This window comes from Hemiscyllium ocellatum, chromosome 16 (assembly GCF_020745735.1).
Source record: "Hemiscyllium ocellatum isolate sHemOce1 chromosome 16, sHemOce1.pat.X.cur, whole genome shotgun sequence".
Taxonomy (NCBI): Eukaryota; Metazoa; Chordata; class Chondrichthyes; order Orectolobiformes; family Hemiscylliidae; genus Hemiscyllium; species Hemiscyllium ocellatum.
In genome coordinates this window covers 36764077-36790638 of record NC_083416.1, presented here as the reverse complement: position 1 = coordinate 36790638, position 26562 = coordinate 36764077, and the positions used below count along the sequence as shown (strand labels likewise).

General features: G+C 42.5%; 1 protein-coding gene across 3 annotated transcripts in view; it reads right to left on the bottom strand.

Annotated features, from left to right (window-relative positions):
* Positions 1–17777: 17777 nt before the first annotated feature.
* The window catches only part of simc1 (SUMO interacting motifs containing 1), a 42590-nt gene continuing 33805 nt past the window's right edge, over positions 17778–26562 (bottom strand). For 2 of the 3 annotated variants that reach the window (XM_060837124.1, XM_060837125.1), the window contains exons 6-11: positions 25924–26040; positions 23831–23959; positions 23556–23712; positions 21097–21184; positions 19860–19913; positions 17778–19465 (exon numbers count right to left, since the gene is read on the bottom strand). In XM_060837124.1, coding sequence (XP_060693107.1) covers positions 19242–19465; positions 19860–19913; positions 21097–21184; positions 23556–23712; positions 23831–23959; positions 25924–26040 — 769 coding nt within the window. In that variant the 3' untranslated portion in view covers positions 17778–19241. The remainder of the gene's footprint in view (positions 19466–19859; positions 19914–21096; positions 21185–23555; positions 23713–23830; positions 23960–25923; positions 26041–26562) is intronic. The other variant, XM_060837126.1, reaches the window with a different exon arrangement.

Genomic DNA, 26562 nt, shown 5'->3' with positions numbered 1-26562 from the left:
ATGAAATATCTTCAACTGAATGGCCTGAGTTCTGTTGCAGATGGTGATTCTTCTGGCGTTTTCCCAAATGTCATTCCACGTTTCTATAGAGATTTCCAGTCCCAAATCCTGATCCCATGTTTTAAGCAGATAGTCCATATCTCCCGATACTTCGTCATATAATTAAATGATAAATAGTGCTGACAGAAGATACCCCCATCGGCCATAGCACTCTACATTCTCTATCTGATTTATAAAGACTATCTAATAATGTAACCTTCTTCTGTATGTAGTCTCAAATTTGGAAGTATCGACATAGGTCTCGATTAGTAATCCAAATTTCTGACGCAGCTGTTCAAAAGTCATCAGGACCTCTTCTTTAGAATCCCCTGAACATGAGATACCCCTGGATCTCCAGAGTTTGAAAGTGACGTCTGTAAGCCCTGGTTGAAATCCCCATGCTCCCACTATCGGCGCATAGGGTGATGTTTTATGTGAGTTGCCCTCATTTTGCCTCATTATATTCCAAGCTTTAATTGTGTATAGTATTATAGGGTTTTTACATTGATCCGTAATGATTTTGCTCTTGTCTGAAAATAAGAGGTTAATAAGTGGGCATTTTACTTGAGAAGCTTCGACTTCCAGCCAGATTGATTGCGGGTCAGACAAGACCCAATCAGCTATGTAACTTAATAGGGAACTTAACTGATATTTCCTAAAATCTGGGAAATCCAATCCTCCCCTTGCCTGTGGAAACTGTAGCTTCTTCAGCTTAATGAGGGGCCATCTATGATTCCAGATAAAGGAACCCAACCAGCCATATAATTTACGTCGTGCCAGCCTCAGCAGCATCACCGGAAGCATTCTCACAGGATATAGGAGACGGGGCAGGACATTCATTTTAATTAGTGCTATTCTACCCAGCCAGGAAATTGGAAGGTCTCCCCATCGCTGGAGATCCTGCCTTATCCTTTCCAGTAAATGCACAAAGCCTTGTCAAACTGACCAAATACTGGGGTAATAAAAATGCTTAAATATAAGAAATCCTTCAGGGAACACTGAAAGAGAAAGTGGGATCCGTCCAAAAAGTGGGATATACTAGCAAGGCCACCCATTGGTATAGCCTCCGATTTTGAGAAATTAATTTTATAGCCTGAAAATACACTAAATGTATTAATAACTTGGATTAAGCGAAGCACGGACATCAAAGGATTACTGAGAAATAGAAGAACACCATCTGCATAAAGGGTAATTTTGTGTTTACCTGTACCAATCCTCGGGGCCGTTATATTCGGGTCAGCCCGTATAGCTTCTGCTAGTGGCTCAATTATGAGCGTAAATAGCAATGGTGAAAGAGGACATCCCTGACGGCAGCCCCTATCCATACTGAAGCTATTTGAGCCTAATCCATTGGTAATCACAACTGCTTTGGGATCACTACATAGTGTTGAGACCCATTTGGTAAACACCTTTCCAATGCCAAACCTTTAGAATGTGTAAAACAAATATGACCATTCAACCCTGTCAAATGCCTTTTCCGAGTCTAATGAGACTACTACCCCGGTATCTTTCCCTGATGTCAGGCTTGAATCACATTCAAAACCGTTCTGACATTATTGGATGATCTACGGCCCTTAATAAACCCTGTCTGATCCTCCTTTATGATAGGTGGCAATACCCTTTCTAGCTTCAATGCTAACGTTTTAGAGAGGATTTTAAAATCTACATTTAGCAGGAATATTGATCTGTATGACGCGCAATCTTCGGCGTCCTTTCCTTTTTTGAGGATAAGAGGGATATTCGCCTCTTTCAATGAAGGCGGGAGATAGCTCTGACTGTATGAATAGTTATACTTGTGCATAATTGGACCAGCCAATATTCCTGTAAATTCTTTATAGAATTCAGCTTGAAAGCCATCTGGGCCAGGTGCCTTACCGCTCTGAAGTTGCCTGATTGCGTCAAGTATTTCTTGGATTGTTAGGGGAACATTCAAGACCGATACCTGTTCTGGAGTTAGGTCCGGAAAGGTCAGGTTTTTAAAAAATGACTGCATCCTCCTAGTCCTGTCTTCACAATCCTGTGATTTATACAAATCAGAATAAAATTTTCTAAAGATTGCGTTAATCCTTTTATGATCATGAGTCAGAATACCCCGTACTTTCCTTGATAGACAGGTTTGTTTAAGGGCCTTATTTTTCTTTGCGAGAAATGCTAAGTATCTACCAGGTTTATCGCCAAATTCGTATAACCTTTGTTTTGCAAATAATATTTCCCTCTTAGCCATTTGGGTAAGCGTGGTGTTTAGAGCTGTCCTAAGGTCCGTAATCCTTTGTAATTTGATAATAGAAGGTCTGTCAGCATATGCTGTTTCAGCCACTTTTAAGCGAGCTTCGAGCAGATGCTGTTGTTCTCCCTTTTATTTTTTCTGGGTTGCTGAGTATGAGATGATCAAACCTCACGCGTAAGCTTTGACGGTCTCCCACATCATTGATGGGTTGCTAGCCATGCCTGAATTAATTTCTAAAAAAGTTTTAAATTCTTGAGAGAAGTACTTTACAAATTTACTATCTTTCATCAGGAAGGGGTCCATACGCCAATGCCGAGGGCTTGTCCCATTGTTCCTCGCCTTGATTTCCATATATACAGCAGCATGATCGGAAATTGCTATACTGCCTATTTTACACGATGATATGGAATTTTTAAAAAATCATAGGGGCAAAAAACATATTGATTCTGGTATGACATTTATGTGGATTGGAGTAAAAAGAAAAAAATCTCTGCCCTGTGGATGAAGACATCTCCATACATCTACTAGTCCTAATTCTTTGTTCAAATCCACCAATTGTCTAGATGTGGGAGATACTCCTGCAGTACTCTTGGGAATCCTATCTATTTCCGGATCCATAATACAATTAAAGTCTCCCCCTATAATTGTATCACGGGCACTGAGTGCCATCAATTTTGAGAAGGCTTCCGTTATAAATTTAAAAGGATGTGCCGGGGGGAAATACAAATTTAAGATCCCATATTCCTCTCCATTTATAAGGGCTTTAATCAGAATATTTCGTCCACATTAGTTTTTTTATCTGATTTAGGATTTTGAAAGGGAAATTCTTCCGAATAAGAATAACAACTCCCCTGCTTTTTGAGCTGAAAGAAGATGAAAAGGCCTGATCAAATCCACCCTGTTGTAATTTCAAGTGTTCTTTATCCAATAAGTGTGTCTCCTGTAGGAGAGCTATATCGACCCTTTCTTTCTTGAGGTTTGATAATATTTTCTTCCTTTTGATTGGTGAATTACTCCCCTTGACAGTCCGGGCAAATCTGAGACCCCTCGGGAGGGGAAACCCTATCCAGAACATCCTGAGCATAGAGCATATAAAATTTTACAAACATCGATATAATAAAAAAACTATTTCTAAATTTTAAAAAAGTATTTAAATGGAGATTTTCCCCTTGTTCCCAGGGGGTATCACTTCCTTTCCAACAGTCCATCGTATCGTCTCCCAACCAATGCCCTACCCCAGACCCAGGTGCACCTCGATAGGATGAAGAAAATTCAAATATACTACAGACCTAGAGTTAACACTGAGTACCCTAACTCCCCCAACCCCCAACACCCACACCAACACCTGGATATATTTGGTAATGTTAATAACATATATAAATATATATAACTATAAAATTACAGCCTCAACAAGTAATAATTAAAAATAATAATACAAATAATAGGGGAAAACAACCCCGCTCTTAAAGACAGAAAACAGGATAAGGTAACTACCTCCCCCCACCACATTAACTAGACCCCCCCCCGGCCTATACATATATAAAAAAGGGGGAGAGAAAATCACTAAGTAGAGAACAAATAAATAAATCCCTCTCCCCACCCCTCCCGAAGTCAATATTAAACAGTAAGGTAAAGAAAGGGATTAATATAAAAAAAGGGGAGGAGGGGGTGTAAACCGGAGTGGGGGGAGAGCAAAACAACATCAATGAATTCTTACAATTTATCTAAGAGAGTCCAAAAATTCCTTGGCCTTTTCTGGCAATCTGAAGTTATACACGGACCCTTCATGGTTAAAGTGTAGCGTCGCTGAGTAGCGCAAGGAGTACTGAATATTTAAGTCCCTTAAACTCTTCTTCACTTCATCAAATGCCTTCCTCTTTGGGACCAGAGCTGGGGAAAAGACCTGGAATAACATAATCTTGGATCCTTTATAAATCATGGTTTGGCGATCTTTCCCAAGCTTTCTGGAAGCTTCTAAGAGCATCTGCCTCTTCTTATAGCTCTGCAGCCAGAACAGGACCGGGTGGGGGCACTGGTTCGAGCCGGGCCTGCATATTGCAACCCGGTAGGCCCATTCCACCCTTACCTGGACTGATCCAGCCTCCAGGTTTAAAAACTGTGGAAGCCACTGTTCGAAAAATGGTGTAAGTTGGCCTTCCTCTTCCCGTTTGGGAAGGCCCAGCAAACGTATATTTTTTGACACCTCGATTCTCAAGGTTGTCAATATGATTCTCTAAGGTCTGGACTCACTGTTCGAGAGTCCGGACCCGATCCACGGCTGATTCTGCTATAGTCTCGGAGGTTGTGGCCTTTAGCTCAGCTCCTTCGACTTGGCACTCAATTTCCTTGATGTCTCGGTCGTGCTTTTGTAGTGCGGCCGAGAGTGAGTCCCATCGGCTCCGGGACTCTTCAATGAAGGCATCGATCTTCGCATCAAGTTTAGAGATTATTTCCACAAGGCTCGCCACCATAGGTAAGTCCCCCAGGGTGACTGCGGACACCTCTGCTGCAGCTGGAGAGGGTGGGGGAGGGATTCCTGCCAGCTGAGAACTGCAGGCTCCCTTCCCTTTAGTCATTTTTACTGGAGATTAACTTGTTTAAATTCACTACTAAGCAACTAATTACATTAAGTAAAAACTATTTTGAATGATTTGGTGAGTGTGGTGGAGGTGGGTGACCCACTTTGCCCAAGTCTTGGGAGGAGCACTATAGATTCAGACTTGCTGGGTCGCCGCCATCTTGGATCCCCTCTCCCGACCTTATTCTTACTGAGACCAATCCTCTTCGGGCTGGACTGAGACGATACATAGCGAGGGGTCAGGTCAACCACTACTTGAAAGAGAGGAAAACTAGACGGATATGAAATACTCAGGTCTGGCTGGCCGATTCCTCAAAATCTCCTACACTGCTGTCCATAATCCGTCTGTATTAAATCTGAGCCACACTTTATTATCACGGCTGGGCTCAGGTTGTCCAGCAACACCGAGGTCAAACACTTCTGTGTTCCTTGGAGAAACTGCGCAAGTGGCTTAAAACAAAAACATTTTTAGTATGGTTCTTAAGGAACAGTACAGCCTTAATTACAGAGCAAATCCAATAAAATGCAATAAAATGATGTTATAGACTTAAGGTTAAGCCAATGATATTTCCTGGAAACTAACTTTGTTTTGCACATTTTATCTCTCAACACCTGCGTCTCCAAGGTTAGTAATGTCCTATCTAGTTTAGTTAATTCCATACTGTGAAGGAAGTATTGTCTGCTAACCTTTGGTTCAGTTAGTTCAGGAATGCAGCTTTTAGCAATGTTAAAAGCCATTTTAAACAGAATTGACAATTTGCAGCCTAGAAACCGTTTTGTTGTTAGCAAGGGCATGTATTAAATGGTTGCTCCTGACAACAGCCTAAACTCAGATTTTAGATCCTCACCATTAGAGTCCAGGGATGTATAGGTTAGGTGGATTAGGCATGGGAAATGCAGGGATGGGGAGGGTTGGTGTGGACTTGATGGGGTAAATGGCCTGCTTCTATGCTCCAGAAATTCTATGAATGCCAGTTAAAAATAAGACATAGTTGGGTAACTCTGGTATTACTTACCTGTCCATTTTTGACTGCCTGCATACTCTTAAGCCAACCACATTTGTAAGTGTGTATTCAAAATAGCTAGCAGCCTCACGGATGCACTGCTCAAGTTCTGAAATTCAGGGCTCAAATCACTAGTTGCAATGGCAAGAAAAGCATCCTGGAGTTCTCACGGAGCATAGGAGATGCAGTCTCAAGGTTGATGCAACCCTGGCATTCCTTTTAGTTTTTGGCTGATTAAACCTGCATTTATTGCCCATCCTTAATTGCCCTGCCCAAGATTGTGGTGAGCTGCTTTTTCAATCATGGCAGTGTAGGGACACCCAGAATGCTGATTTTTATCCAGTAATAGTGATGTTCTAGGTCATGGATGAATATAGGAACAGGAGTAGGCCATTCAGCCCCTCAGGCCTATTCCACCATTCAATGAGGTAATGGCTGAACTGTGGCCTAACTCCTCGAGGAATTAAGGGCTATAGGGAGAACGCTGGTATGTGGAGTTGAAATGCCCATCAGCCATGATTGAATGGCGGAGTGGACTCGATGGGCCGAATGGCCTTACTTCCACTCCTATGTCTTATGGTCTTATTTGTCAGATTTTGGCCCATATCCCTTAATACTTTAGCTTTACAAAGAATTATCTGTCTCAAATTTAAATTAACATCTGATCCAACACCAGAATGAATGGTTCATGGGAGACTTGCAAGTGGCAGTGTTCCATTTATCTGCTGTTCTGTGCTTCCAGGTGAAGGGTTGTGGGTTTGAAAGTTGCTGTCTAAAGAACTATGGTGAATTTGTGCAGAGCATCTTGCAGTTGGTAAACACTGCTGCTATTACACATTAGCGATGAAAGGACTGTATTTTGAAGGTGTTGGATGAGATGCCTATCAAATATAGATGCTTTGCCCTGGATGATGTCAGGCTTCCTGGAACACCACTCACCCAGACAAGTGGGGCGTATTCCATCATACTCCTGAATTGTGTCTTGTAGATGGTGGACAGACATTGGGGGCTTATTCAGTTTATATTCTAGGTAAAAACAATGACTGCAGATGCTGGAAACCAGATTCTGGATTAGAGGTGCTGGAAAAGCACAGCAGTTCAGGCAGCATCCGAGGAGTAGTAAATTCAACTTTCGGGCAAAAGCCCTTCATCAGGAATACAGGCCTGAAGGGTGGAGAGATAAATGAGAGGACGGTGGGGGTGAGGAGAAAGTAGCATAGAGTACAATAGGTGAGTGGGAGAGGGGATGAAGGTGATAGGTCAGGGAGGAGGGTGGAGTGGATAGGTGGAAAAGAAGATAGGCAGGTAGGACAAGTCATGGGGACAGTGCTGAGCTGGAAGTTTGGAACTAGGGTGAGATGGGGGAAGGGGAAATGAGGAAATTGTTGAAGTCCACATTGATGCCCTGGGATTGAAGTAGTCCGAGGCAGAAGATGAGGCGTTCTTCCTCCAGGCGTCTGGTGGTGAGGGAGCGGCGGTGAAGGAGGCCCAGGACCTCCATGTCCTCGGCAGAGTGGGAGGGGGAGTTGAAATGTTGGGCCACAGGGCGGTGTGGTTGATTGTTGCGGGTGTCCCAAAGATGTTCCCTAAAGTGCATCGGGAGCAACGGATACAATAAATGATATTGGTGGATGTGCAGGTAAAACTTTGATGGATGTGGAAGGCTCCTTTAGGGCCTTGGATGGAGGTAAGGGAGGAGGTCACCTATTGTACTCTATGCTACTTTCTCCCCACCCCCACCCTCCTCTCATTTATCTCTCCACCCTTCAGGCACTCTGCCTGTATTTCTGATGAAGGACTTTTGCCCGAAACGTCGACTTTACTGCACCTCCGATGCTGCCTGAACTGCTGTGCTTTTCCAGCACCACTAATCCAGTTTACAATCTAGTCAATTGTGACTGTCAGGATGTTTTGATAGTTGGGGGTGGGGGTGGGGAAGGAGTGGACGTAGCCAATGATTGCAATAGCATTGAACATCAAAGAGTAATGCTTAGATTCTCTTGATGGAGTTGGTCTTTGCCTGGCATTGTGAATGTTACTTGCTATTTATTGGAGCTGAAAATGTGTTGCTGGAAAAGCACAGCAGGTCAGGCAGCATCCAAGGAACAGGAGAATCAATGTTTCGGGCATGAGCCCTTCCTCAGGATTGAGGAGAGTGTGCCAAGCAGGCTAAGACAAAAGGTAGGGAGGAGGGACTTGGGGGAGGGGCATTGGAAATGCGATAGGTGGAAGGAGGTTAAGGTGAGGCTGATAGGCCGGAGTGGGGGAAGAGGTCAGGAAGAAGATTGCAGGTTAGGAAGGTGGTGCTGATTTCGAGGGTTGGGACTGAGACAAGGGTGGAGGGGGGGGAGGTGAAATGAGGAAACTGGAGAAATCTGAGTTCATCCCTCGGGTTCCTCAGCCCAAGCCTAATGTTGTCCAGGTCTTATTGCATTTGGACATGGACTGCTTCAGTGTCTAACAAATTGTGAATGGTGCTAAATATTGTACAATCATCAGTGAACATCCCTACTCTGACCTTATGATGGAGGAAAGTTAATTGATGAAGCAGCTGAAGATGATTGAGCCAAGAAGAGACAACCCTGAGGAACCTCTGCAGAGATGTCCTGGAGCTGAGGTGATTGACTTCATTGGTTTTAAAAGAACATTTGTGTTTATTTCTAGAAGTCCAAACTGAGAAGCATTAGTTTTGTAGTGAGAACATCTTTATGCTTTGAATCAGGAGTTGGTTAGTTATGTTGTTTGGACAGCTGCTTTGTGATGCAGAATACTGTCAACAACATGGTTCAATTTCTGCACAAACTGAGGTTTCCATGATGGACTCTCTTTCTCAAACTCTCCCCTTGCCTGAGGTATGTTGCTTTCAGGTTAAATTAGAGTTAGCTGTCGCTGTCTCTCTATTGAGATGGTTCAATTGGACTCTGGTGACTTTACATTTTGACTGGATACACCTTCTAAGGACAATGCACCATTTCACTGGAGCCATTCTACACTATTAAGCCAAAATTACATTGTAGTTACACTTAACAGTATAAAATCTAATTTGTGCATAAGTGTTTTTTTACTTGTTCTGAGAAATGTAAACTCTACCTGTTGGGAGAAATGGCAAAAAAAAATACATATGGTTAAGAAATCTAATTTGCCTTCTGAGAAACAAGGCTGGTGTCAATGTGATATATCCTATGGTTGTAATATAAGTAACTGAGAGTGTTGCTAACAATATGTAGTCTTACGTATAATGCCAGTTAACCCTTTAAGGTCCAAAGTGCCTTATACAACACTTGTTATCACTGCATCTCAGTCTAAGGTGATTATGTCAATGATTAGAATGACTTCTGCTGCAATGATGTGTATTTAGTTTTTTCTAGAAGTTGTTTGGAAGGTTTCAGGTCATGATAGAGTGACCCATTTGTTGTTTTCAGGAGGGTAAAAATCAGCTTTCAAAAGACTGGATACTCTTTCTTGAATCCCCATGCTGTTAACATGTCCCCTACCTCTTACCCAATTCTGTTAGCCTGGTTGTAAGTCAGGTAATTCAGAATCTACCATGTTCTTCCATGGTAAATAATCTTGTAACATTTCAATTGTAAAATGTCAGCTTTACGAGTTTGAATTGTGAAATTATCTACAAATACAATCAGTAACTCATTTCTGCTATGACTTGGCATAAAATGTTTTGGCGTCTGTAACCTATTGACCTAAAGCCTGCTAAGCTGGTTAAAAAGTTACCTATTGACTTACAGATTTGAAGCCTCAGCCCAATTTCTGTACCTGTTTACTGCTGAATTTGCAGTATCCTCAAAACAAATAAGATCAAATTACATTAGTTGAAAGTGTGCTTTTTTTTAGATTAGATTCCCTACAGTGTGGAAACAGGCACTTCAACCCAACACTGACCCTCCGAAGTGTAACCCCCCCAGACCCATTTCCCTCTAACTAATGCACCTAACACTATGGGCAATTTAGCATGATCAATTCACCTAACCTGCACATCTCTGGACTGTGGGAGGAAACCCAAGCAGACACGGGGAGAATGTGCAAACTCCACACATGACAGAAGCTGGAATCAAATCTGGCGGACCCTGGTGCTGTGAGGCTGCAGTGCTAACCACTGAGCCACCGTGCTGTTAGAGTTTTATAATCAGACTGCTTATCTTACATCCAGTACTGAATAAGCAGCAGTTTCTCCCAATTAAATATTAGCAAGACAGAAACCATTGTTTCCACTCCCTGCTTCAAACTCTATTCCCGAATCATCTACTCCATTCCTTTCCCTGGCAACAGTCTGAGATCAATCCACTCTGATTGTAACCTTAATATCACATTTCATCCTGAGTTTCTGATGTTATATTTATAGCACCTCTAACGTTGTATTTTCTACTTCTGTAATATTGCTTGGCTTTGGCCCTGTCTTAATTTATTTGCTGGTGTAACCCTCACTCATGTCTCGAGATTTGACTATTCCATTGCACTCCTGTCTGATAGCTAACAGATTTTCCTCTACAAACATGAATCATCCAAATACTGCTGACTGTGCCTTAACTCACAGCAAGTCCTGTTCTCTTAGAATCCCTATACTTAATGGCCTTCATTTTATCCTGGCGGTCAATAATATCCTGACTTTAAAGTTCTCATCTAGGTTTACAAACCCTTTGATGGTGTTGCCTTTCTCTGTCTCTACCCTCTCCTTCAGTGTCCAGACCCGCTAAGATATTGATAATCATCTAATTCTTGCCATTAATGCATTTCCAATAGTGACAGTGCCTTCAGGCCAGGCTCCATGCTATTAAATTCCCTCCTCCATTTCTTGCATGTCTAGTTGTTTTCCTCCTCGAAGGTATTTCTTAAAGTCTCATCTTTGACCACACTATTGAGTACCTGACCTAACATCTCTTTACGTGGCTTGATGTCATACTTTGTTTATTATGCTTCTGTGAAGTTTCTCAGAAATTTCACTATATTGAAAGTGCTATTTAAATGGATGTTATTGTAATTATTGTCAAGTAAAAGAATTGATCCAGCCTGTAATATATTCAAATTACCTGGAGAGGCGCTGTTTACTTTGTTTTCCCTTTTCTGACCTAATGAAAAGTTTCATGCAACTCACAACAGTATTAAAAAAAATTAGAGATTTAATAATATTATTTGCTAAATTTAAATTATAACGAGGAGTTGAATTTTTACAAGTGCAGGGAGATGAGATTGGATGCCTGTGGGCAGATAAATCCCCCAAAAGTGACTTCAGGTGGGGGCCTGATATCAGTCTGGTCTCTTGCAGGTTTCATCAGGCCAGGTGTGAAGGCAAGCTGGGACCCAATGTACAATGCTTGGGTAAAACTTTTAAATCGTATATCACCTTCTGTTTTATCCAACCACTCTGCCTATAACATCCAACAGACCTATTTCCCATGCTGTCAGCCAACTCACCAGGGTCACCCAAAGTGAGTACACAGTGATAAGTACAAGTTCTTTAACTAGTTCTGCAGTCACAGTCAGGTGAGAGGTTACTGTTCATAACACTGAGTTCTTTCAGTATTTGACACGTGATTCTGAACTTCTAAATCCCTGATTGCAATTCACTCAATTTCAGGCTGAACGACCTTGTTGTCAGCCTATACCATGGCATGGAAGAAGCTTATGCAGTTATATTTTGCATTTATGATGAACAACTAGTACAGCAATACATTAATAACATCACCATCAATAGCACCATACAAGCACAATTCTACCTTCTCATCAGCCACTAATGTTCTAAAAGGCAAAGGGAATGGATCCCAAGGAGACAACATCCCTAACACGGGAGAATCTTCCCAGTTCCTGAATGACATGGGCATCAGCGAGTCAGTTAGGAAAGTGGAGCAAAATCAGCAGGGAGTCTCGAGCTGGAGAGAGAAAGTCTAATTATCCAAGTGAAGATCAACTAAACAAGAAACTCACTAGTGAGCAGTGAGAGGTCTATTTGCATGCATTAGCTTGCCATTATTTCCTTATCTTGCCTCATTGATTTGCAGTTTCCCATTCTCCCACCCATCCAAATTGAAACTACACAGTGAATTTCCTTACATGGAAGACCTGGTGAGCCCAGCTTGATGCTTACTCCTCTGGGTGTCCTTTTTAGACACAGTCACCCACATCTTGGAGTGCATGCCATAGGTAGTGATTACCTGCACCCTTTGTCCATAGATGTTGGCACTGGACATGTATATTGACTTATAATACCATTCTATACTTTGGAGCAGACTAGCAACTTTCATTGTAATTGTGCTGCCAGGACACTTTGTGCCCAAGGACAGGCACATGCTTCATGGATTCAGCCAGGTTGCAGTATAAGGCTCTTGACTTGCTTTCTGAACATCACTACTTTGTGCCTACTTTGCACATTGGTTTGCTATCATGTTTCATAGGCAGAGGTTCTCAGCAGAGTAAGACAAGTGTACCATCTGCTATCAGACCAGGGACTTGGACATAGTCAATTGGCCATTTAGGATCATCAAGGTCAGGGGGTCCCTATCACTACTGTCTCGGACGTCCTGCTGGTTCCATGCAACCAGTCTGGGGAGTCACGGTAAGTTAGGAAATAGTTCACAGATCAGTCAGTGCTACAGTCAATCATCAGTTGGTGCTATGCTTCCAGGTTGGTGAAACTGGACCCATCCACATCCGGCACCTCTGCCTTCAGACCCCACTCCTCCAACTGTAACAAGGACAGAATGCCCCTGGTGCTCACCTTCCACCCTATCAACCTTTGCATAAACCAAATCATCTGCCGACATTTCCGCCACCTCCAAAATGACACCACCAGGGATATATATCCCTCCCCACCCCTTTCTGCCTTCCGCAAAGACCGTTCCCTCTGTGACTACCTGGTCAGGTCCATGCCCCCCTACAACCCACCCTCCCATCCTGGCACCTTCCCCTGCCACCGCAGGAACTGCAAAACCTGCGCCCACACCTCCTCCCTCACCTCCATCCAAGGCCCTAAAGGAGCTGAAAATGTGTTGCTGGAAAAGCGCAGCAGCTCAGGCAGCATCCAAGGAGCAGGAGAATCGACATTTCGGGCATGAGCCGTTCTTCAGGAATGAAGAAAGTGTGCCAAGCAGGCTAAGATAAAAGGTAGGGAGGAGGGACTTGGGGAAGGGGCGTTGGAAATGCGATAGGTGGAAGGAGGTTAAGGTGAGGGTGATAGGTCGGAGTGGGTGGGGGCAGAGAGGTCAGGAAGAAGATTGCAGTTTAGGAAGTGGTGCTGAGTTCGAGGGTTGGGACTGAGAAGCCTTCCATATCCATCAAAGTTTCACCTGCACACCCACTAATATCATTTATTGCATCCATTGCTCCTGATGCGGTCTCCTCTGCATTGGGGAGACTGGACGTCTCCTAGGAGAGCGCTTTAGGGAACATCTCCGGGACACCCGCACCAATCAACCACACCGTCCTGTGGCCCTACATTTCAACTCCCCCTCCCACTCTGCCGCCGCTCTCTCGCCATCAGACGCCTGGAGGAAGAACGCCTCATCTTCTGCCTCGGAATACTTCAACCCCAGGGCATCAATGTGGACTTCAACAGTTTCCTCATTTCCCCTTGCCCCATCTCATCCTAGTTCCAAACTTCCAGCTCAGCACTGTCCCCATGACTTGTCCTACCTGCCTATCTTCTTTTCCACCTATCCACTCCACCCTCCTCCCTGACCTATCACCTTCATCCCCTCCCCCATTCACCTATTGTACTCCATGCTACTTTCTCCCCACCCCCACCCTCCTCTAGCTTATCTCTCCACGCTTCAGGCTCTCTGCCTTTATTCCTGAAGGGCTTTTGCCCGAAACGTCGATTTTGCTGCTCCTCGGATGCTGCCTGAACTGCTGTGCTCTTCCAGCTCCACTAATCCAAAATCTGGTTTCCAGCATCTGCAGTCATTGTTTTTACCCATTATTACAGTGGACCTGTTCATCAAAGGTCAATATGAGAGGATGGTTATCAGTGCCACTACTCTGGTAAAGAAGTTGAGGAACTCTATTGTGGAGATTGGAGACAGATGTGATAACAATTGTGAACGGGGCAACTTGACAAGTAAGAGAGGAAATGATAAGTGTATGGAAGGTAAAGGGATAATGTGGGAGGGAGCATCAGTGACAGTGAGCACCGTCCTGACTTCAGTTGGGGTAGGGGTGGGGGTGTGAAAGTGCATTACAATGTTTAGCATGATGGCACAGTATGCTTGAGTTTCAGGGGTAAAGTGGGGAAATGAACACCTAAATAAACAAGTTGTTGGAATGTGGGGAATATTCAAACTGATGGGGTCGACAGAGAACGCAGTCTGAAAAGTAAGAAGATTTGGGGAGCCACAGCTGTGGTCTAATTTTTCAACCTGCAGAAATTCCTCACAGAAATGTCTTAGGCTTAACCACTTTATCTGAATCTCCCCTTTGCTCTGCAGAAATTCTGTGATTCAGTTCTGACATTCTTTTAAAGGTGCAAACTCTTCCAATAAACAAGCAAGCTGTATTCCCCCCTAACCCCACCTCTTGCAAATCTTTATCGCTGTTACAGCTTGTTTTCCTTTAAGGTATGCTAGACGTTTACAATATATTATTATTTGGGATTTTAAAGTAGTGGTGAATGGATTTTGGTTTTTAGTTTTGTGGTGGTGACTTAGTATTTAATGGTCAGGAACTCATTCTTGCAGCAGCAGACCAAATAACATTTCCAAGAAATGCAATATTTGCTAAATGATGAGACAAGTTACCTAATGACATAGATTATGATGACACTATGGCTTTAAGAGGTGTATTTTGTCCTTTTTTAAAAGAGAGATTTTAAGACAGAGGTGCTGAGATGTCTATTTGAACCCAATCACCTAAAGTGCTAGCCAGGGTAGAAACGAAAGAGTAGACAGATGAACACGTGCCTTGAGGGATAGTGTAGGAGGGAGGAGTTCAGATTTGTGGGACATTTAGACCAGTTCTGGGGAAGGTGGGACTATTACAAATTGGATGGTCTACACCTGAACCAGACTGGAACTAATGCCCTTGAAGAGTTTTTGATACTGCTGTTGAGGAGGGTTTAAACTAATGTGGCAGGGGGCTGGGAACCAGAAGACTACTAGATAGTGAGATAGAAACAAGAGACTGTGAGGAACAGGATTATGAAAGTTAACATGACCAAGGGGAAGAGTAGGCAGAGAGCAGATGAACGCAAAGGAACTGGTGGTCTGAAGTGCATTTGCTCTAATGCAAGGAATATAGTGGGAAAGGCAGACAAACTTAGGGCTTGGATTGGTTCCTGGGAGTTTGACATTAGTGAGATGACTGGGTTGCAGGAAGGGCATGATTGGCAGCTAAGTGTTCTAGGATATAGATACTTCAGACAGGACAGGGTGGGAAGTAAAGGTGGGGGGGGGGGGGAAGGAGGAGTTGCATTGCTGGTCAGGGATAATATCATGGCTGTGCTAAAGGAAAACACTATAGAGGGCTTGAGCAGTGAGACATTATGGGTACAGCTGAGAAATAAGAAGGGTGCTGTTACATTGTTGGGCTGTACTACAAGCTTCCCAACAGTGAGCATGAGGTAGAAGAACAAATAGATAAACAGATCATGGAAAGACGTAGAGGCAATGGGGTGGTGGTGATGGGAGATTTCAATTTTCCCAACATTGACTGGGATACACTTAGAGTCAGAGGTCTAGATGGGCTGTAGATGTCATATTACATGGATTTTAGTAAGGCATTTGATAAGGTTCCCCATGGTAAACTAATGGAAAAAGTGAAGTCACATGGTGTGCAGAGTGTTCTCGCTAGTATCCTTCCACTGATACCGTCATCTGCCTGGCTTAACACCCTAAACAACTTCTCCTTCCAATCGTCCCACTTCCTCCAAACTAAAGGGGTAGCCTTGGGCACTCACATGGACCTGAGCTACGCCTGCCCCTTTGTCGGGTATGTGGAAAAGTCCATCTTCTGCAATTGCACCTGCACCATACCCACATTTCCCCCTGCTACATAGATGACTGTATTGGTGCTATCTCGTGCTCCCATGAGGAGGTTGTACAGTTTATCAACTTCATTAACACCTTTCACTCTGACCTCAAATTCACTTGGACCATCTCAGACAGCTCGCCCCCTCTCCTGGACCTGTCCATCTCCAGCAACTGACTAAGCATGGACGTCCGATTCAAATCCACTGACTTCTACAGCTACTTGGACTACAGCTCCTCCCACCCTGCCTTCTGTAAAACTGCCATCCCTTATTCCCAATTTCTCCACCTCTGCCATATCTGTTACCAGGATGACCAATTCCACCATAAAAAATCCCAGATGGTATCCTTCTTCAGACCAAAATTTCCCCTCCCATGTGGTCGACAATGCCCCCCAGCATATCTCCTCCATTTCTGGTACCTCCACCCCTGAACCCCATCCCTCCTAATGCAACAAGGGCAAAATCCCCATGGTCCTCACCTTCCATCCCACCAACCTCCATATACATCACATCATCCTCCCCACCCTTTGTCATATCCATGCTCCCCACCAGCCCACTCCTGGCACCTTCCCCTTGCCATCGCAGGAAGTGCAAAACTTGTGCACACACCTCCATCCAGGCTCCCAAATGATCCTTCCACATCTGACAGAAATTTACCTGTACTTGCACCAATGTCATCTACTGTATCTGTTCCACCCGATGTGGTCTCCTCTGCTTCGGGGAGACAGGATGCCAACTTGCAGATCATTTCAGAAAAAATCTCTGGGATATCCACACTAACCAACCCCACCGCACCGTGGCTGAACACTTCAACTCCCCCTCCAACTCCAGCAAGGACATGCAGGTCTTTGGCCTCCTCCATCGCCAAACCCTAACTACCTGACACCTGGAGGAAGAACACCTCATCTTCCGCCTCAGGACCCTGAAACCACACGGGATTAATGTGAATTTCACCAGTTTCCTCATCTCCCCTCCCCACACCTTACCCCTGTCCTAAGCCACTGACTCAGCACCACCCTCTTGACTTGTCCACAGTCTTACCCATTTTTCCCCTCCACCCTTCTCTCCGACCTACCACCTTCATCTACCTATTGCATTCTCAGCCAACCTTCCCCCCCCCCCCCCAGCAACACCCACACCCCCTTCATCAACACCCCCACCCATTTATCTCTCAGCCCCCTGGCTGACAAGCCTCATTCCTGTTGAAGGCTTATGCCTGAAATGTCACTTCTCCTGCATCTCGGATGCTGCCTGACCTGCTGTGCTTTTCCAGCACCACACTCCCGACTAACAGAGTTGGAGATTTTCAACTCTTTTAGCAGCCTCAAACTAATCAAGTTAAAAGTCCAGAAAGCTTTAAACCACTCAAGGTCTCAGATAATATAATCCCACTTTTCTCTCACATGTATGCTGTTGGCTACAGAAACCTAGATATTCTCAGTCCTATGGAATTTTAGTCAGGTGTCAACTTTGTACCATCCACATAAACAGTGCCAATATTGGGTATGTGTTTCTAGGAATGACAAACAGTTTATTAATCTCTAGGTGCAAGTGAATTAGTTTTGTCATTTCTGACAAACGGGAAATACATAAACTTTGAATTAATCAATTAACTGCCTTGTTAAAAGGCTAGTGTCACCTAAGTCTTGCAGCACATCTTGGAGTCATTCGTCTAAATCTATCCCAGATAGAAGGGATGAAAATCTTTTTTCTCTATTATGTGCAATATCCCACACAAATTAATCATAGAATCCATACAGTGCTGGAAGCCTTTTAGTCTGTTGCCTCTGTGAAAGAACTATCCAAATAGATTCATTTTCATTCCCTTTCCCCATTATATTGCAAGATGAGATTTGTTAGTCTCAACTCATTAAGCAGTAGGACATTTCAATGGCTCTAATTTGTGACAGGACTCTTACCCCATGTTTCTGTACAATTGTCAAATATTTTCCTTACTGATGTATTTAATTTTTGTGCTTTATTAAACCTAGGGTAAGCATCAGTAGGCAGAAATGAGCAGCAAATACCCACGCAACAGATGTGGCCAAATTTGCATATAAGTGCACTCTCCATCCTCCTCCTCCAATACCATCCAGCTATGTAATTTACTTCGTACAACTGCCATGCAGACATTCCATTATATGAGTTACTATGGTGTCAGGCTTATTTTGTATCAAATCAATGGATTATGAACACCAAAATGTCAATATCTTGTGAAAGTGTCCAACATTACTGCATGTTAATGAAAATATATAGCCTAACTGATACATGCATTAGGAAATATCAGCATGAAATTACACAAACAAGTATGAAAAATATATTATTCAAGATTCACTTAATTTGAAAAATTAACAGTGCATTTTTATCTTGCAGGAGAACCATCATTGTTTGTCACCTTCTGCTTGTTGGACAATGGAAGGTTGGAGCCAATTAGCCATCCCTATACTGCAGGCTTATTGCAGTATCCTAATACAAATATTAGAAGCAACACCATGAAGCTTCATTCAGTATGAAAAGATGAAACAGCAAAATAGGAGATACAGTGAGATGATATTCCATTCAACGTCTTGTCTACAGAAAATGCCATTGGATAATAAGTGGCATAGAAAGTTCCACTATTGTACATGTGAATGCAGTAAACGTGTACAGCTGATACATCATGAAAGTCAATTTCATAAAGTATCATTTCAAAAAAAAACCAATAAAATCATCTTTAAATTCATAAGATAGAAGGAACATTCTGAAAGCATAAAAATCTGGGTCAATCACTCCCATTATTGAGAGATTTGGTTACATCAAATTTTAAATAAAATACTTATAAACAGCCCCAATATACAGAAAGTGATTAATATTACAGTCAGAAACCCTAGATTCCAAAGCGACAGAAGGTGCCGGTGGTGTGGACTGCCACTCTTTGGAACTTAGATAAACTTAATTTATGTGCACCGACTGAATAGACCATGTGAAGACAAGGCACCATCCAAATTCTATTCCAAGGATTAAAACTTTAGCCCATAACGGCTGGGCTCCCAACCCATAGGGCCAGAGTCTTATTTCAAATACTTTGCTGAAGCCCAAAGATGGCTGACAATTCATTTGAAGTCTTAATTTCTGTATTCAGCAGAAAAGCACCAAAGCTAAACAAAATACATTCACTGAAAATGCTCTTCTGTATTGGGTGAGAAATATAATTCAATATCAAATAATAAAGTCACAGTAAAGGTTTTTGCTGCATACCATTAGATTTGCATGGCTGTCTAATAATGGCAGAAATCCTAATGCCACACTTTGCACATTCGTCAGAGAACAGTGCTTGAAATGCTCTTCAAGTTTCAGATCATGTGCTTTGTACAAAGGTCTTCATTGGATGTACGTCTGAAGTCATTATATATAAAATAATCTATTTACAATAAATTAAAACAGCTATGTTCTGGTTGCTGCACAAAGGAGCAGAGCTTTCAGTAAATTGATCTGCTCTTCTAGTTGTGGATTCAGTGGTGTTCCCAAATCATTGAGTGCTCGATTGTAGAATGTCTCCACATCCGACTGAACTTCTTCAACAGTGATCTCATCGTGAGTGGTGAGCACAGGGGGAGTGTCAGCTAGAACATATTTTAGCCGGTCTGTGATTGAGAACCTCAAGTAACCTAAAGAATATATTCAAAAAATAAAGGAAGTCATGAGAAAGGATCTTAGTCCAGGAATCAGGACACAGAATTATTTTGTGTGGAGCTGAGAAATAACAAAAAGCAGAATGTGAACGTAGACCTGCTAATAGTAATCACTGTTTGACCAAAACATAAATCAGAAAATTAGAGAATCTCTAAACATGGGAAATTCAATAATGTTAGAGAATGTCTTTCTTAACATAAATAGAGCACAACAAATTGGCAAAAGTTAATTGGAGAATGAGTTCAGGTCCTGCATGAGAGGCATATCTAGAATAATATTTTGCAGACCCAACTAGGTAACAGGCTATCACATCAATTACTGGGTGATAACTAGTAATAGTAAAAATTATCTGTAAAAAAGTGATCGTACCATGTAGGAAACCAATAATACTGAAATAGATGTGGTTATACCTGAAACGAGAGTCTCAAATTCAAACAAAGTTAATTAACAAAATATGAAAGGTGAGTTGTGGAGTAGAATGGAAAGTTAGATGAAGGAATGGCAAGCAGTTAAAGCAATGTTTCCCAAACTCTTTTGAAAGCTTCCATTACCCTAGAAAATGGAGAGCTGGGAGAGCTGTGGATTCTTTAGACTCCAGTGCTTTAAGTTTTTTAAAAAAAACATCCTTTTTGTTGTTTTTTTCAAAACAGGAATCCGGCCTCAAAGATTAATCAGTTAGGCAATGTGCACTGTTTAAAAATATGTAAAGATTTAAAAGGGGCTTCACTATTGTTCGCATTCAGTCAGAGCTCCATGGGAGCCACTTACTGCCTTGTGTCTACAACCCCAGAATTCTGATTTAAATCAATAATTCCTAATTTGCAACATCTGTATATATTCTCTGCAGGAATAAAAGTTTCATTGAGAAAGTGGTACAAAAATTGCTAATTGGAGAAGATACACATAATATTAATGTAGTCCATTAAAAGTGGAAGCTTGTAATGATATCACAAGATTAGGGCTCAAGGGATTCAGGAAAGGTCAATGAGCAGAAAATTGCATAGAAACAAATGCATTATAACTCTGGATCGCTAGCTCTAACTAGTGCAGTAGCATAAGGGACCAATGTTTGGACCACAGTAATTCATAACCTAGATCAATGGCCTGGATGAGGGGCTTGTGTTTATTATTTTCAGGTTGATTAATCATACAAAGTTGTATAGAAAATTAGGATGTGAATGAGTTTCAGTCTCCTCCACAGTGGAAACATCTTCTCTACATCTATTTCTGGATTAGTGATGCTGGAAGAGCACAGCAGTTCAAGCAGCACCCGAGGAGCAGTAAATGCCTACCCTACCTTTCTTGGTGCTAAAGACTTTTATCAGATCACCTTTTCTCTTACTTTACACTGAGCTGACCAAAGTCTGGAATTAGAATATGAAATGAATGGAAACTTAGTTCTTTTGGTTTATTTCATTTGAAAACGGGCACATCACCTTGATGTGACATACTGGAGAACAGTATCTGTATCTGCCTCAGATATTTTGTTCTCTTGAACTACGTATTATTCAACAATGGATGTGACCTCTAGTGCCTCGAGAGAGTTATTAGTAACAATACTAGAAGACAGAAAAGAGAAGCTCTCGAAGGTATTTTCTAGACTTACATTTAGTCACCTCTTGGTAGCTCAGAAGCAGTAAACAGAGAAGTTTGACAAGTTCCTCCCAATATTGCCATTTGCTTGAACTACGCTCCTGAGAAAATAAATAACATTGATTATATAACATCCACATGGGACAGTTACTTGTCACTTGCACATCTTCAACATCTCTTTCTAAACCACAGGAATATTAGGAATAAGAATAGTCCATTCAGCCCCTTAGGTCATAACTGCCATTCAATCAGATCACGATTGACCTGCGTCTCAACTCCTTTTACCTGACCGTTCCAGAATTCCTTGATACCAACAAAAATCTATCAATTCCAGTCTTGAAAATCCCAGTAGTCCCAGCACCAATGTAATTATAGGCAGGCACATTCCAGATTTTTATTAACCTTTGCTTGAAAAAAGTGATTCCTTGATAATGCTTTTGATCTAAATCAAAATTTCAGATAATGTCAGTTGTGGTAATGAGGTCGTAAAATACTTATTCAACTCTCAAACTTTGATGAGAGGAATTCCATAGAAAGACAGAGAAGACAATGGCTATTAACCCAATGTCAAGTTCCCTGTCTCTGTAACACTTCAGAGCAGAGGACATTGGCTTCAGCAACAAGAAATGTTGCTCTGCAAAGAACACAAGCTGGTCAAATGGATTCACCAAGACTGTAACACTTTCATTAAGGGGCCACATGAGCTAGTGTGTAAGTGTAAAATATATTGGCTTTGAATACTGTCTCCAGAAAAAGTGAATTCTGCTATAAGTGATCCAGGAAGAAAACCCAGTGCTAATAGCTTCTGTGGAAAACAACTTGGGCTGCAATCCAGCATTTTGAAAATCTGTGAATAATTATTTTTTTTCCCTGAATTTAACTGTCACTTTGCCAAAGTTTTTAAAAAGAATACTCTGTGGAGGTTTATAATTATCCCAAGCGTGGAGGGAGTTGTGTGCATATGTCTCACTTTTCAAGAAAGGTAGTGGCACGTACTGTACATGTTAAACCTTGTATTAATATGCATTTTTGCTTGCGTAAGTTTTTTTCAATAAAACTTAAGTTTTATTTGTTCACTTAAAGAGCTTCACTGACTTGTTTCTGATACTGAGCTATGTACAGTTGGCAATTCACCTCTTTTCTGAATTTAAACTTTAAGCCTCTTACATGACATGGCAGATTCCCTGGCTACCACAGGGTGAATATTCATGCTGGAAGGATGAGGCCCTTAAGTGGGCATTAATTGCAAACTTAAGAGTCTCAATTGACAACAGGGTGGGAAGTCCATCCATGAGCCTTCTGTCACAAACCTAATTGAGGAAGAGTTTGGAATGGAGCGAAACACTGCCTCCAATCATCAAACTCTCCCTCTTGGAGAACACATTAACTTCTGCCTATTCTGTCTATATCATTTTGCAATTCTCAGCTTCCAAGTGCATGACTTACTATTCTTTCTCATTTGGTAAAGTTAGGTTTAGGCAACAACTTTTCATTCTTTTCAATCTGTGTTTATACTGTGATCTACTAAAATAGGGAGCAAAACATCACGGGCACAATTTTACAGGAGGCAGGTTCCTCATCCTGTGCTTCGAAGAGTTGGCACAGAATGCATCACTGCCAATGTCAGATGCCCCACGGCCTTTTCATGGCTGAAGGGCAATTTCTGCCTCTGATATGGGAAGAAGTCCTGCTGAAGAGACCTGCTGGCCAATCTAATCAGCCAGCAGCTTTCTAGCTCCAGCCAATGTCACTGCAAGACATTGCCATTGGTTAGGTTATGAGCAGTCCCTAGAATCTTCAGTGCCTGTACTCACAGGAACAGGTAAGTACGAGGTTTTAGTATTGGGAAATTTGGGGATGTTGGGAAGATGTACAGAGATACTCGAGATCCTGAGAGAAAGGCCCAGAGGGGAAGGAGCATTGAGGTGGCTGGAGGCGGCGGTGGTGGTGGGGACAGATTCTCATGAGGGATAAGATGACTGATTTGGAAGGGGACTAGTGATCAATATATCCATCCCCTTCAACCCGAGCCTTTACCCACATTCTTTACAATTGCAGGCAAGTCAGGAGTGGGAGAGAGGGTGGTGGGAATTATATGAGCTTCTCCCCAATAGCAAACATAAAACAATTTTACAGGAGGCAGGTTCCTCATCCTGTGCTTCGAAGAGTTGGCACAGAATGCATCACTGCCAATGTCAGATGCCCCACGGCCTTTCCATGGCTGAAGGGCAATTTCTGCCTCTGATATGGGAAGAAGTTGTGCTGAAGAGCCCTGTCCCTTCCTATTTAACACAATTTTAAAAACATATCTACAGTTTTAAAGACTAAAAGCGTAAACGTTTCCAAATTAAACATTTGCATTAGTTACATCATTTACTGTTTATAATGCATTAAATACAGAGTAAAATTCTAACATGTTGAACCCGAAGTAAATTAAGTCACTTTATAGGTGGAGGAGAAAAGCATACTTACATAATTATCTACAGGAAATTTAGCATGTTTAAGGAAATGTAGCACTTTTCCCAATGACATGGGCATTGTGTTTTGTTTCTCAGTGCAATGGTGGAAGAAAAATTCGAGTAACTTGCAGCGCAGGAGTTGACTCTCCATACTTCTTAATACTTTTAATCTTTAAATATGTGGGGAAAAATTGAAATACATTTCATTAACCGATATGTTCAGGCTACAGCGAACAACATTGTGCATAATTTCAAAGCATGACTTAATCATTGAGTTTCTCATCTCACCTCTGTGATCTTTTTGAAATATATAGAAAGTGTTGAAACATTGCTTCTGCAATTTTATTTGAACTGCACACTGGGGACCGGTCCACTTCTACAGCCAAGGTCAGCATCTTCTGAAGGAGACAAATAACTCTATAGAGCAAAGCAGAACAAGTTAGAAAGTATCCATTAGATTTATACTCTACACAGGGACTGTGACAAAACTGAAATGCTTTCTTCAGCATCTCTTAATGATGACATCACAAATATTCCAAATGCTGAAGGAACACTCCTCAGTGCACCACTACAGAAGACGGTGTGCCTTAAAGAGGTTTTGAACGCATATTTGATGAATGATTAATATTTATTTTAAACTCAAACCATGTTCCCGTAGCAGGTGGATCCACACGCTTAAATGTAAGGTCAACATCAAATGAATGGGGATCAGAAAATGACTCAAACAACATGCCTCTTTTCAGTTAGGACACCATTGAATTTTTAAAAATGCATACTCCATATGCAGGTGATAAAGTCTTGTTCATTTAAATCATGGGAATAACACGTGAAAGTAGTCAGGTATTCCTGTGCTGCTCCTCGGATGCTGCCTGAACTGCTGTGCTCTTCCAGCACCACTGATCCAGAATCTGGTTTCCAGCATCCACAGTCATTGTTTTTACCCAGAATATCATGAATGGTTGGCAAATAAAAATGAATTAACAATTGTTCCAAGTTATAATCACTGCCAAATTGTCAACACAGATCATTAGTTTATTCAGATAGTCAGGTATTACAGACCAATTTGATTTTTCAATGCATGTTATCCATAATATGTATTAAAGCAGGCAAGAATATCATGAATTTGAATTAGTGGTGCTGGAAGAGCAACCTTCACATTAACCAAATCATCCGCCGACATTTCCGCCACTTCCAAAAAGACCCCACCATCAGGGATATATTTCCCTCCCCACCCCTTTCCACCTTCCACAAAGACTGTTCCCTCCGTGACTGCATGGTCAGGTCCACGTCCCCCTACAACCCACCCTCCCATCCTGGCACCTTCCCCTGCCACCGCAGGAACTGCAAAATCTGCGCCCACACCTCCTCCCTCACCTCCCTCCAAGACCCTAAAGGAGACTTCCACATCCATCAAAGTTTTACCTGCACATCCACTAATATCATTTATTGCTTTCGTTGCTCCCGATGCGGTCTCTTCTACATTGGGAAGACTGGGCGCCTCCAAGCAAAGCGCTTTAGGGAACATCTCCGGGACAACCGCACCAATCAACCACACCGCCCTGTGGCCCAACATTTCAACTCCCCCTCCCACTCTGCCGAGGACATGGAGGTCCTGGGCCTCCTTCACCGCCGCTCCCTTACCACCAGAGGCCTGGAGGAAGAACGCCTCATCTTCCGCCTCAGAACACTTCAACCTCAGGGCATCAATGTGGACTTCAACAGTTTCCTCATTTCCCTTCCCCCACCTCACCCCAGTTCCAAACTTCCAGCTCAGCACTGTCTCCATGACGAGTCCTACCTGCCTATCTTCTTTTCCACCTATCCACTCCACCCTCTCCTCCCTGACCTATCACCTTCATCCCCTCCCCCACTCACCTATTGTACTCCATGCTACTTTCTCCCCACCCCCACCCTCCTCTAGCTTATCTCTCCACGCTTCAGACTCTCTGCCTCTATTCCTGATGAAAGGCTTTTGCCTGAAACGTCGATTTTGCTGCTCCTCGGATGCTGCCTGAACTGCTGTGCTCTTCCAGCACCACTGATCCAGAATCTGGTTTCCAGCATCCGCAGTCATTGTTTTTACCCAGAATATCATGAATGGTTGGCAAATAAAAATGAATTAACAATTGTTCCAAGTTATAATCACTGCCAAATTGTCAACACAGATCATTAGTTTATTTCTCAACTTACAGTTTCTTAATACAGATAAACTCAAAAATGAATTGCTATATTTTATACTGACCAGACAGAGCTTGTGAATAAACCAGTACATGACACACACGTACATATGGAGTGACGTGCTCAGCAGCATGAATGTCACAAATATATGCTCTACATCTGTTGCCACAAAAGCAAATGTGTCGTTCTTTTGGAGAGTTTACCTTGAAATCCTAGAGTCCACTACCTGAGGATTATCAAATGATGATGTGGGCCCATTTTTCTGCTGTACGTCTTCAGATTCCTTGGAGATGATGTCAATAAGCCATTTGATGACACTTCTGCAATAGAAATTAATAAGATAAACAGAAAATAGAAATAAAAAATAGAAAACAGGTGAAAGATTAGGCTGTACAGATCCTCTAGCCCGCTGCATCATTCTGTAGGATGATGGTAGAACTTCTACGTCATCTCTACTTTCCCATCTCTATAACCTTTGCTTCCCTTAGTGCCTAAACAATTATCAATAATGACCTTGGAAATAATCAGTGAGCGAGCATTTAATCATTTCGAAGGTAGGAAATTCCAAAGAAACAAAATTCTCAAAGTTCCAATTCTTTCATAATTTCAGTCATATGTGACAGAGGCTGGAGCAATGTTGGTGACTGCAGTGTTGACAGGATGGATCAGGACTCCTGGCGGTGGTGCCTGGAGTCTGGAACCCTGGCAGCAGTAGGCCTAGAGCCTGGACCCCGGATGGCAGTGATGCCCAGGGCAAGGACTCCTGGTTGAGGTGGGCCAGGAGCTTAGACTCTTGCCGATGGTGGCAAGGCAGTGGCCATGGCAACGGCACAGAGCTGGGG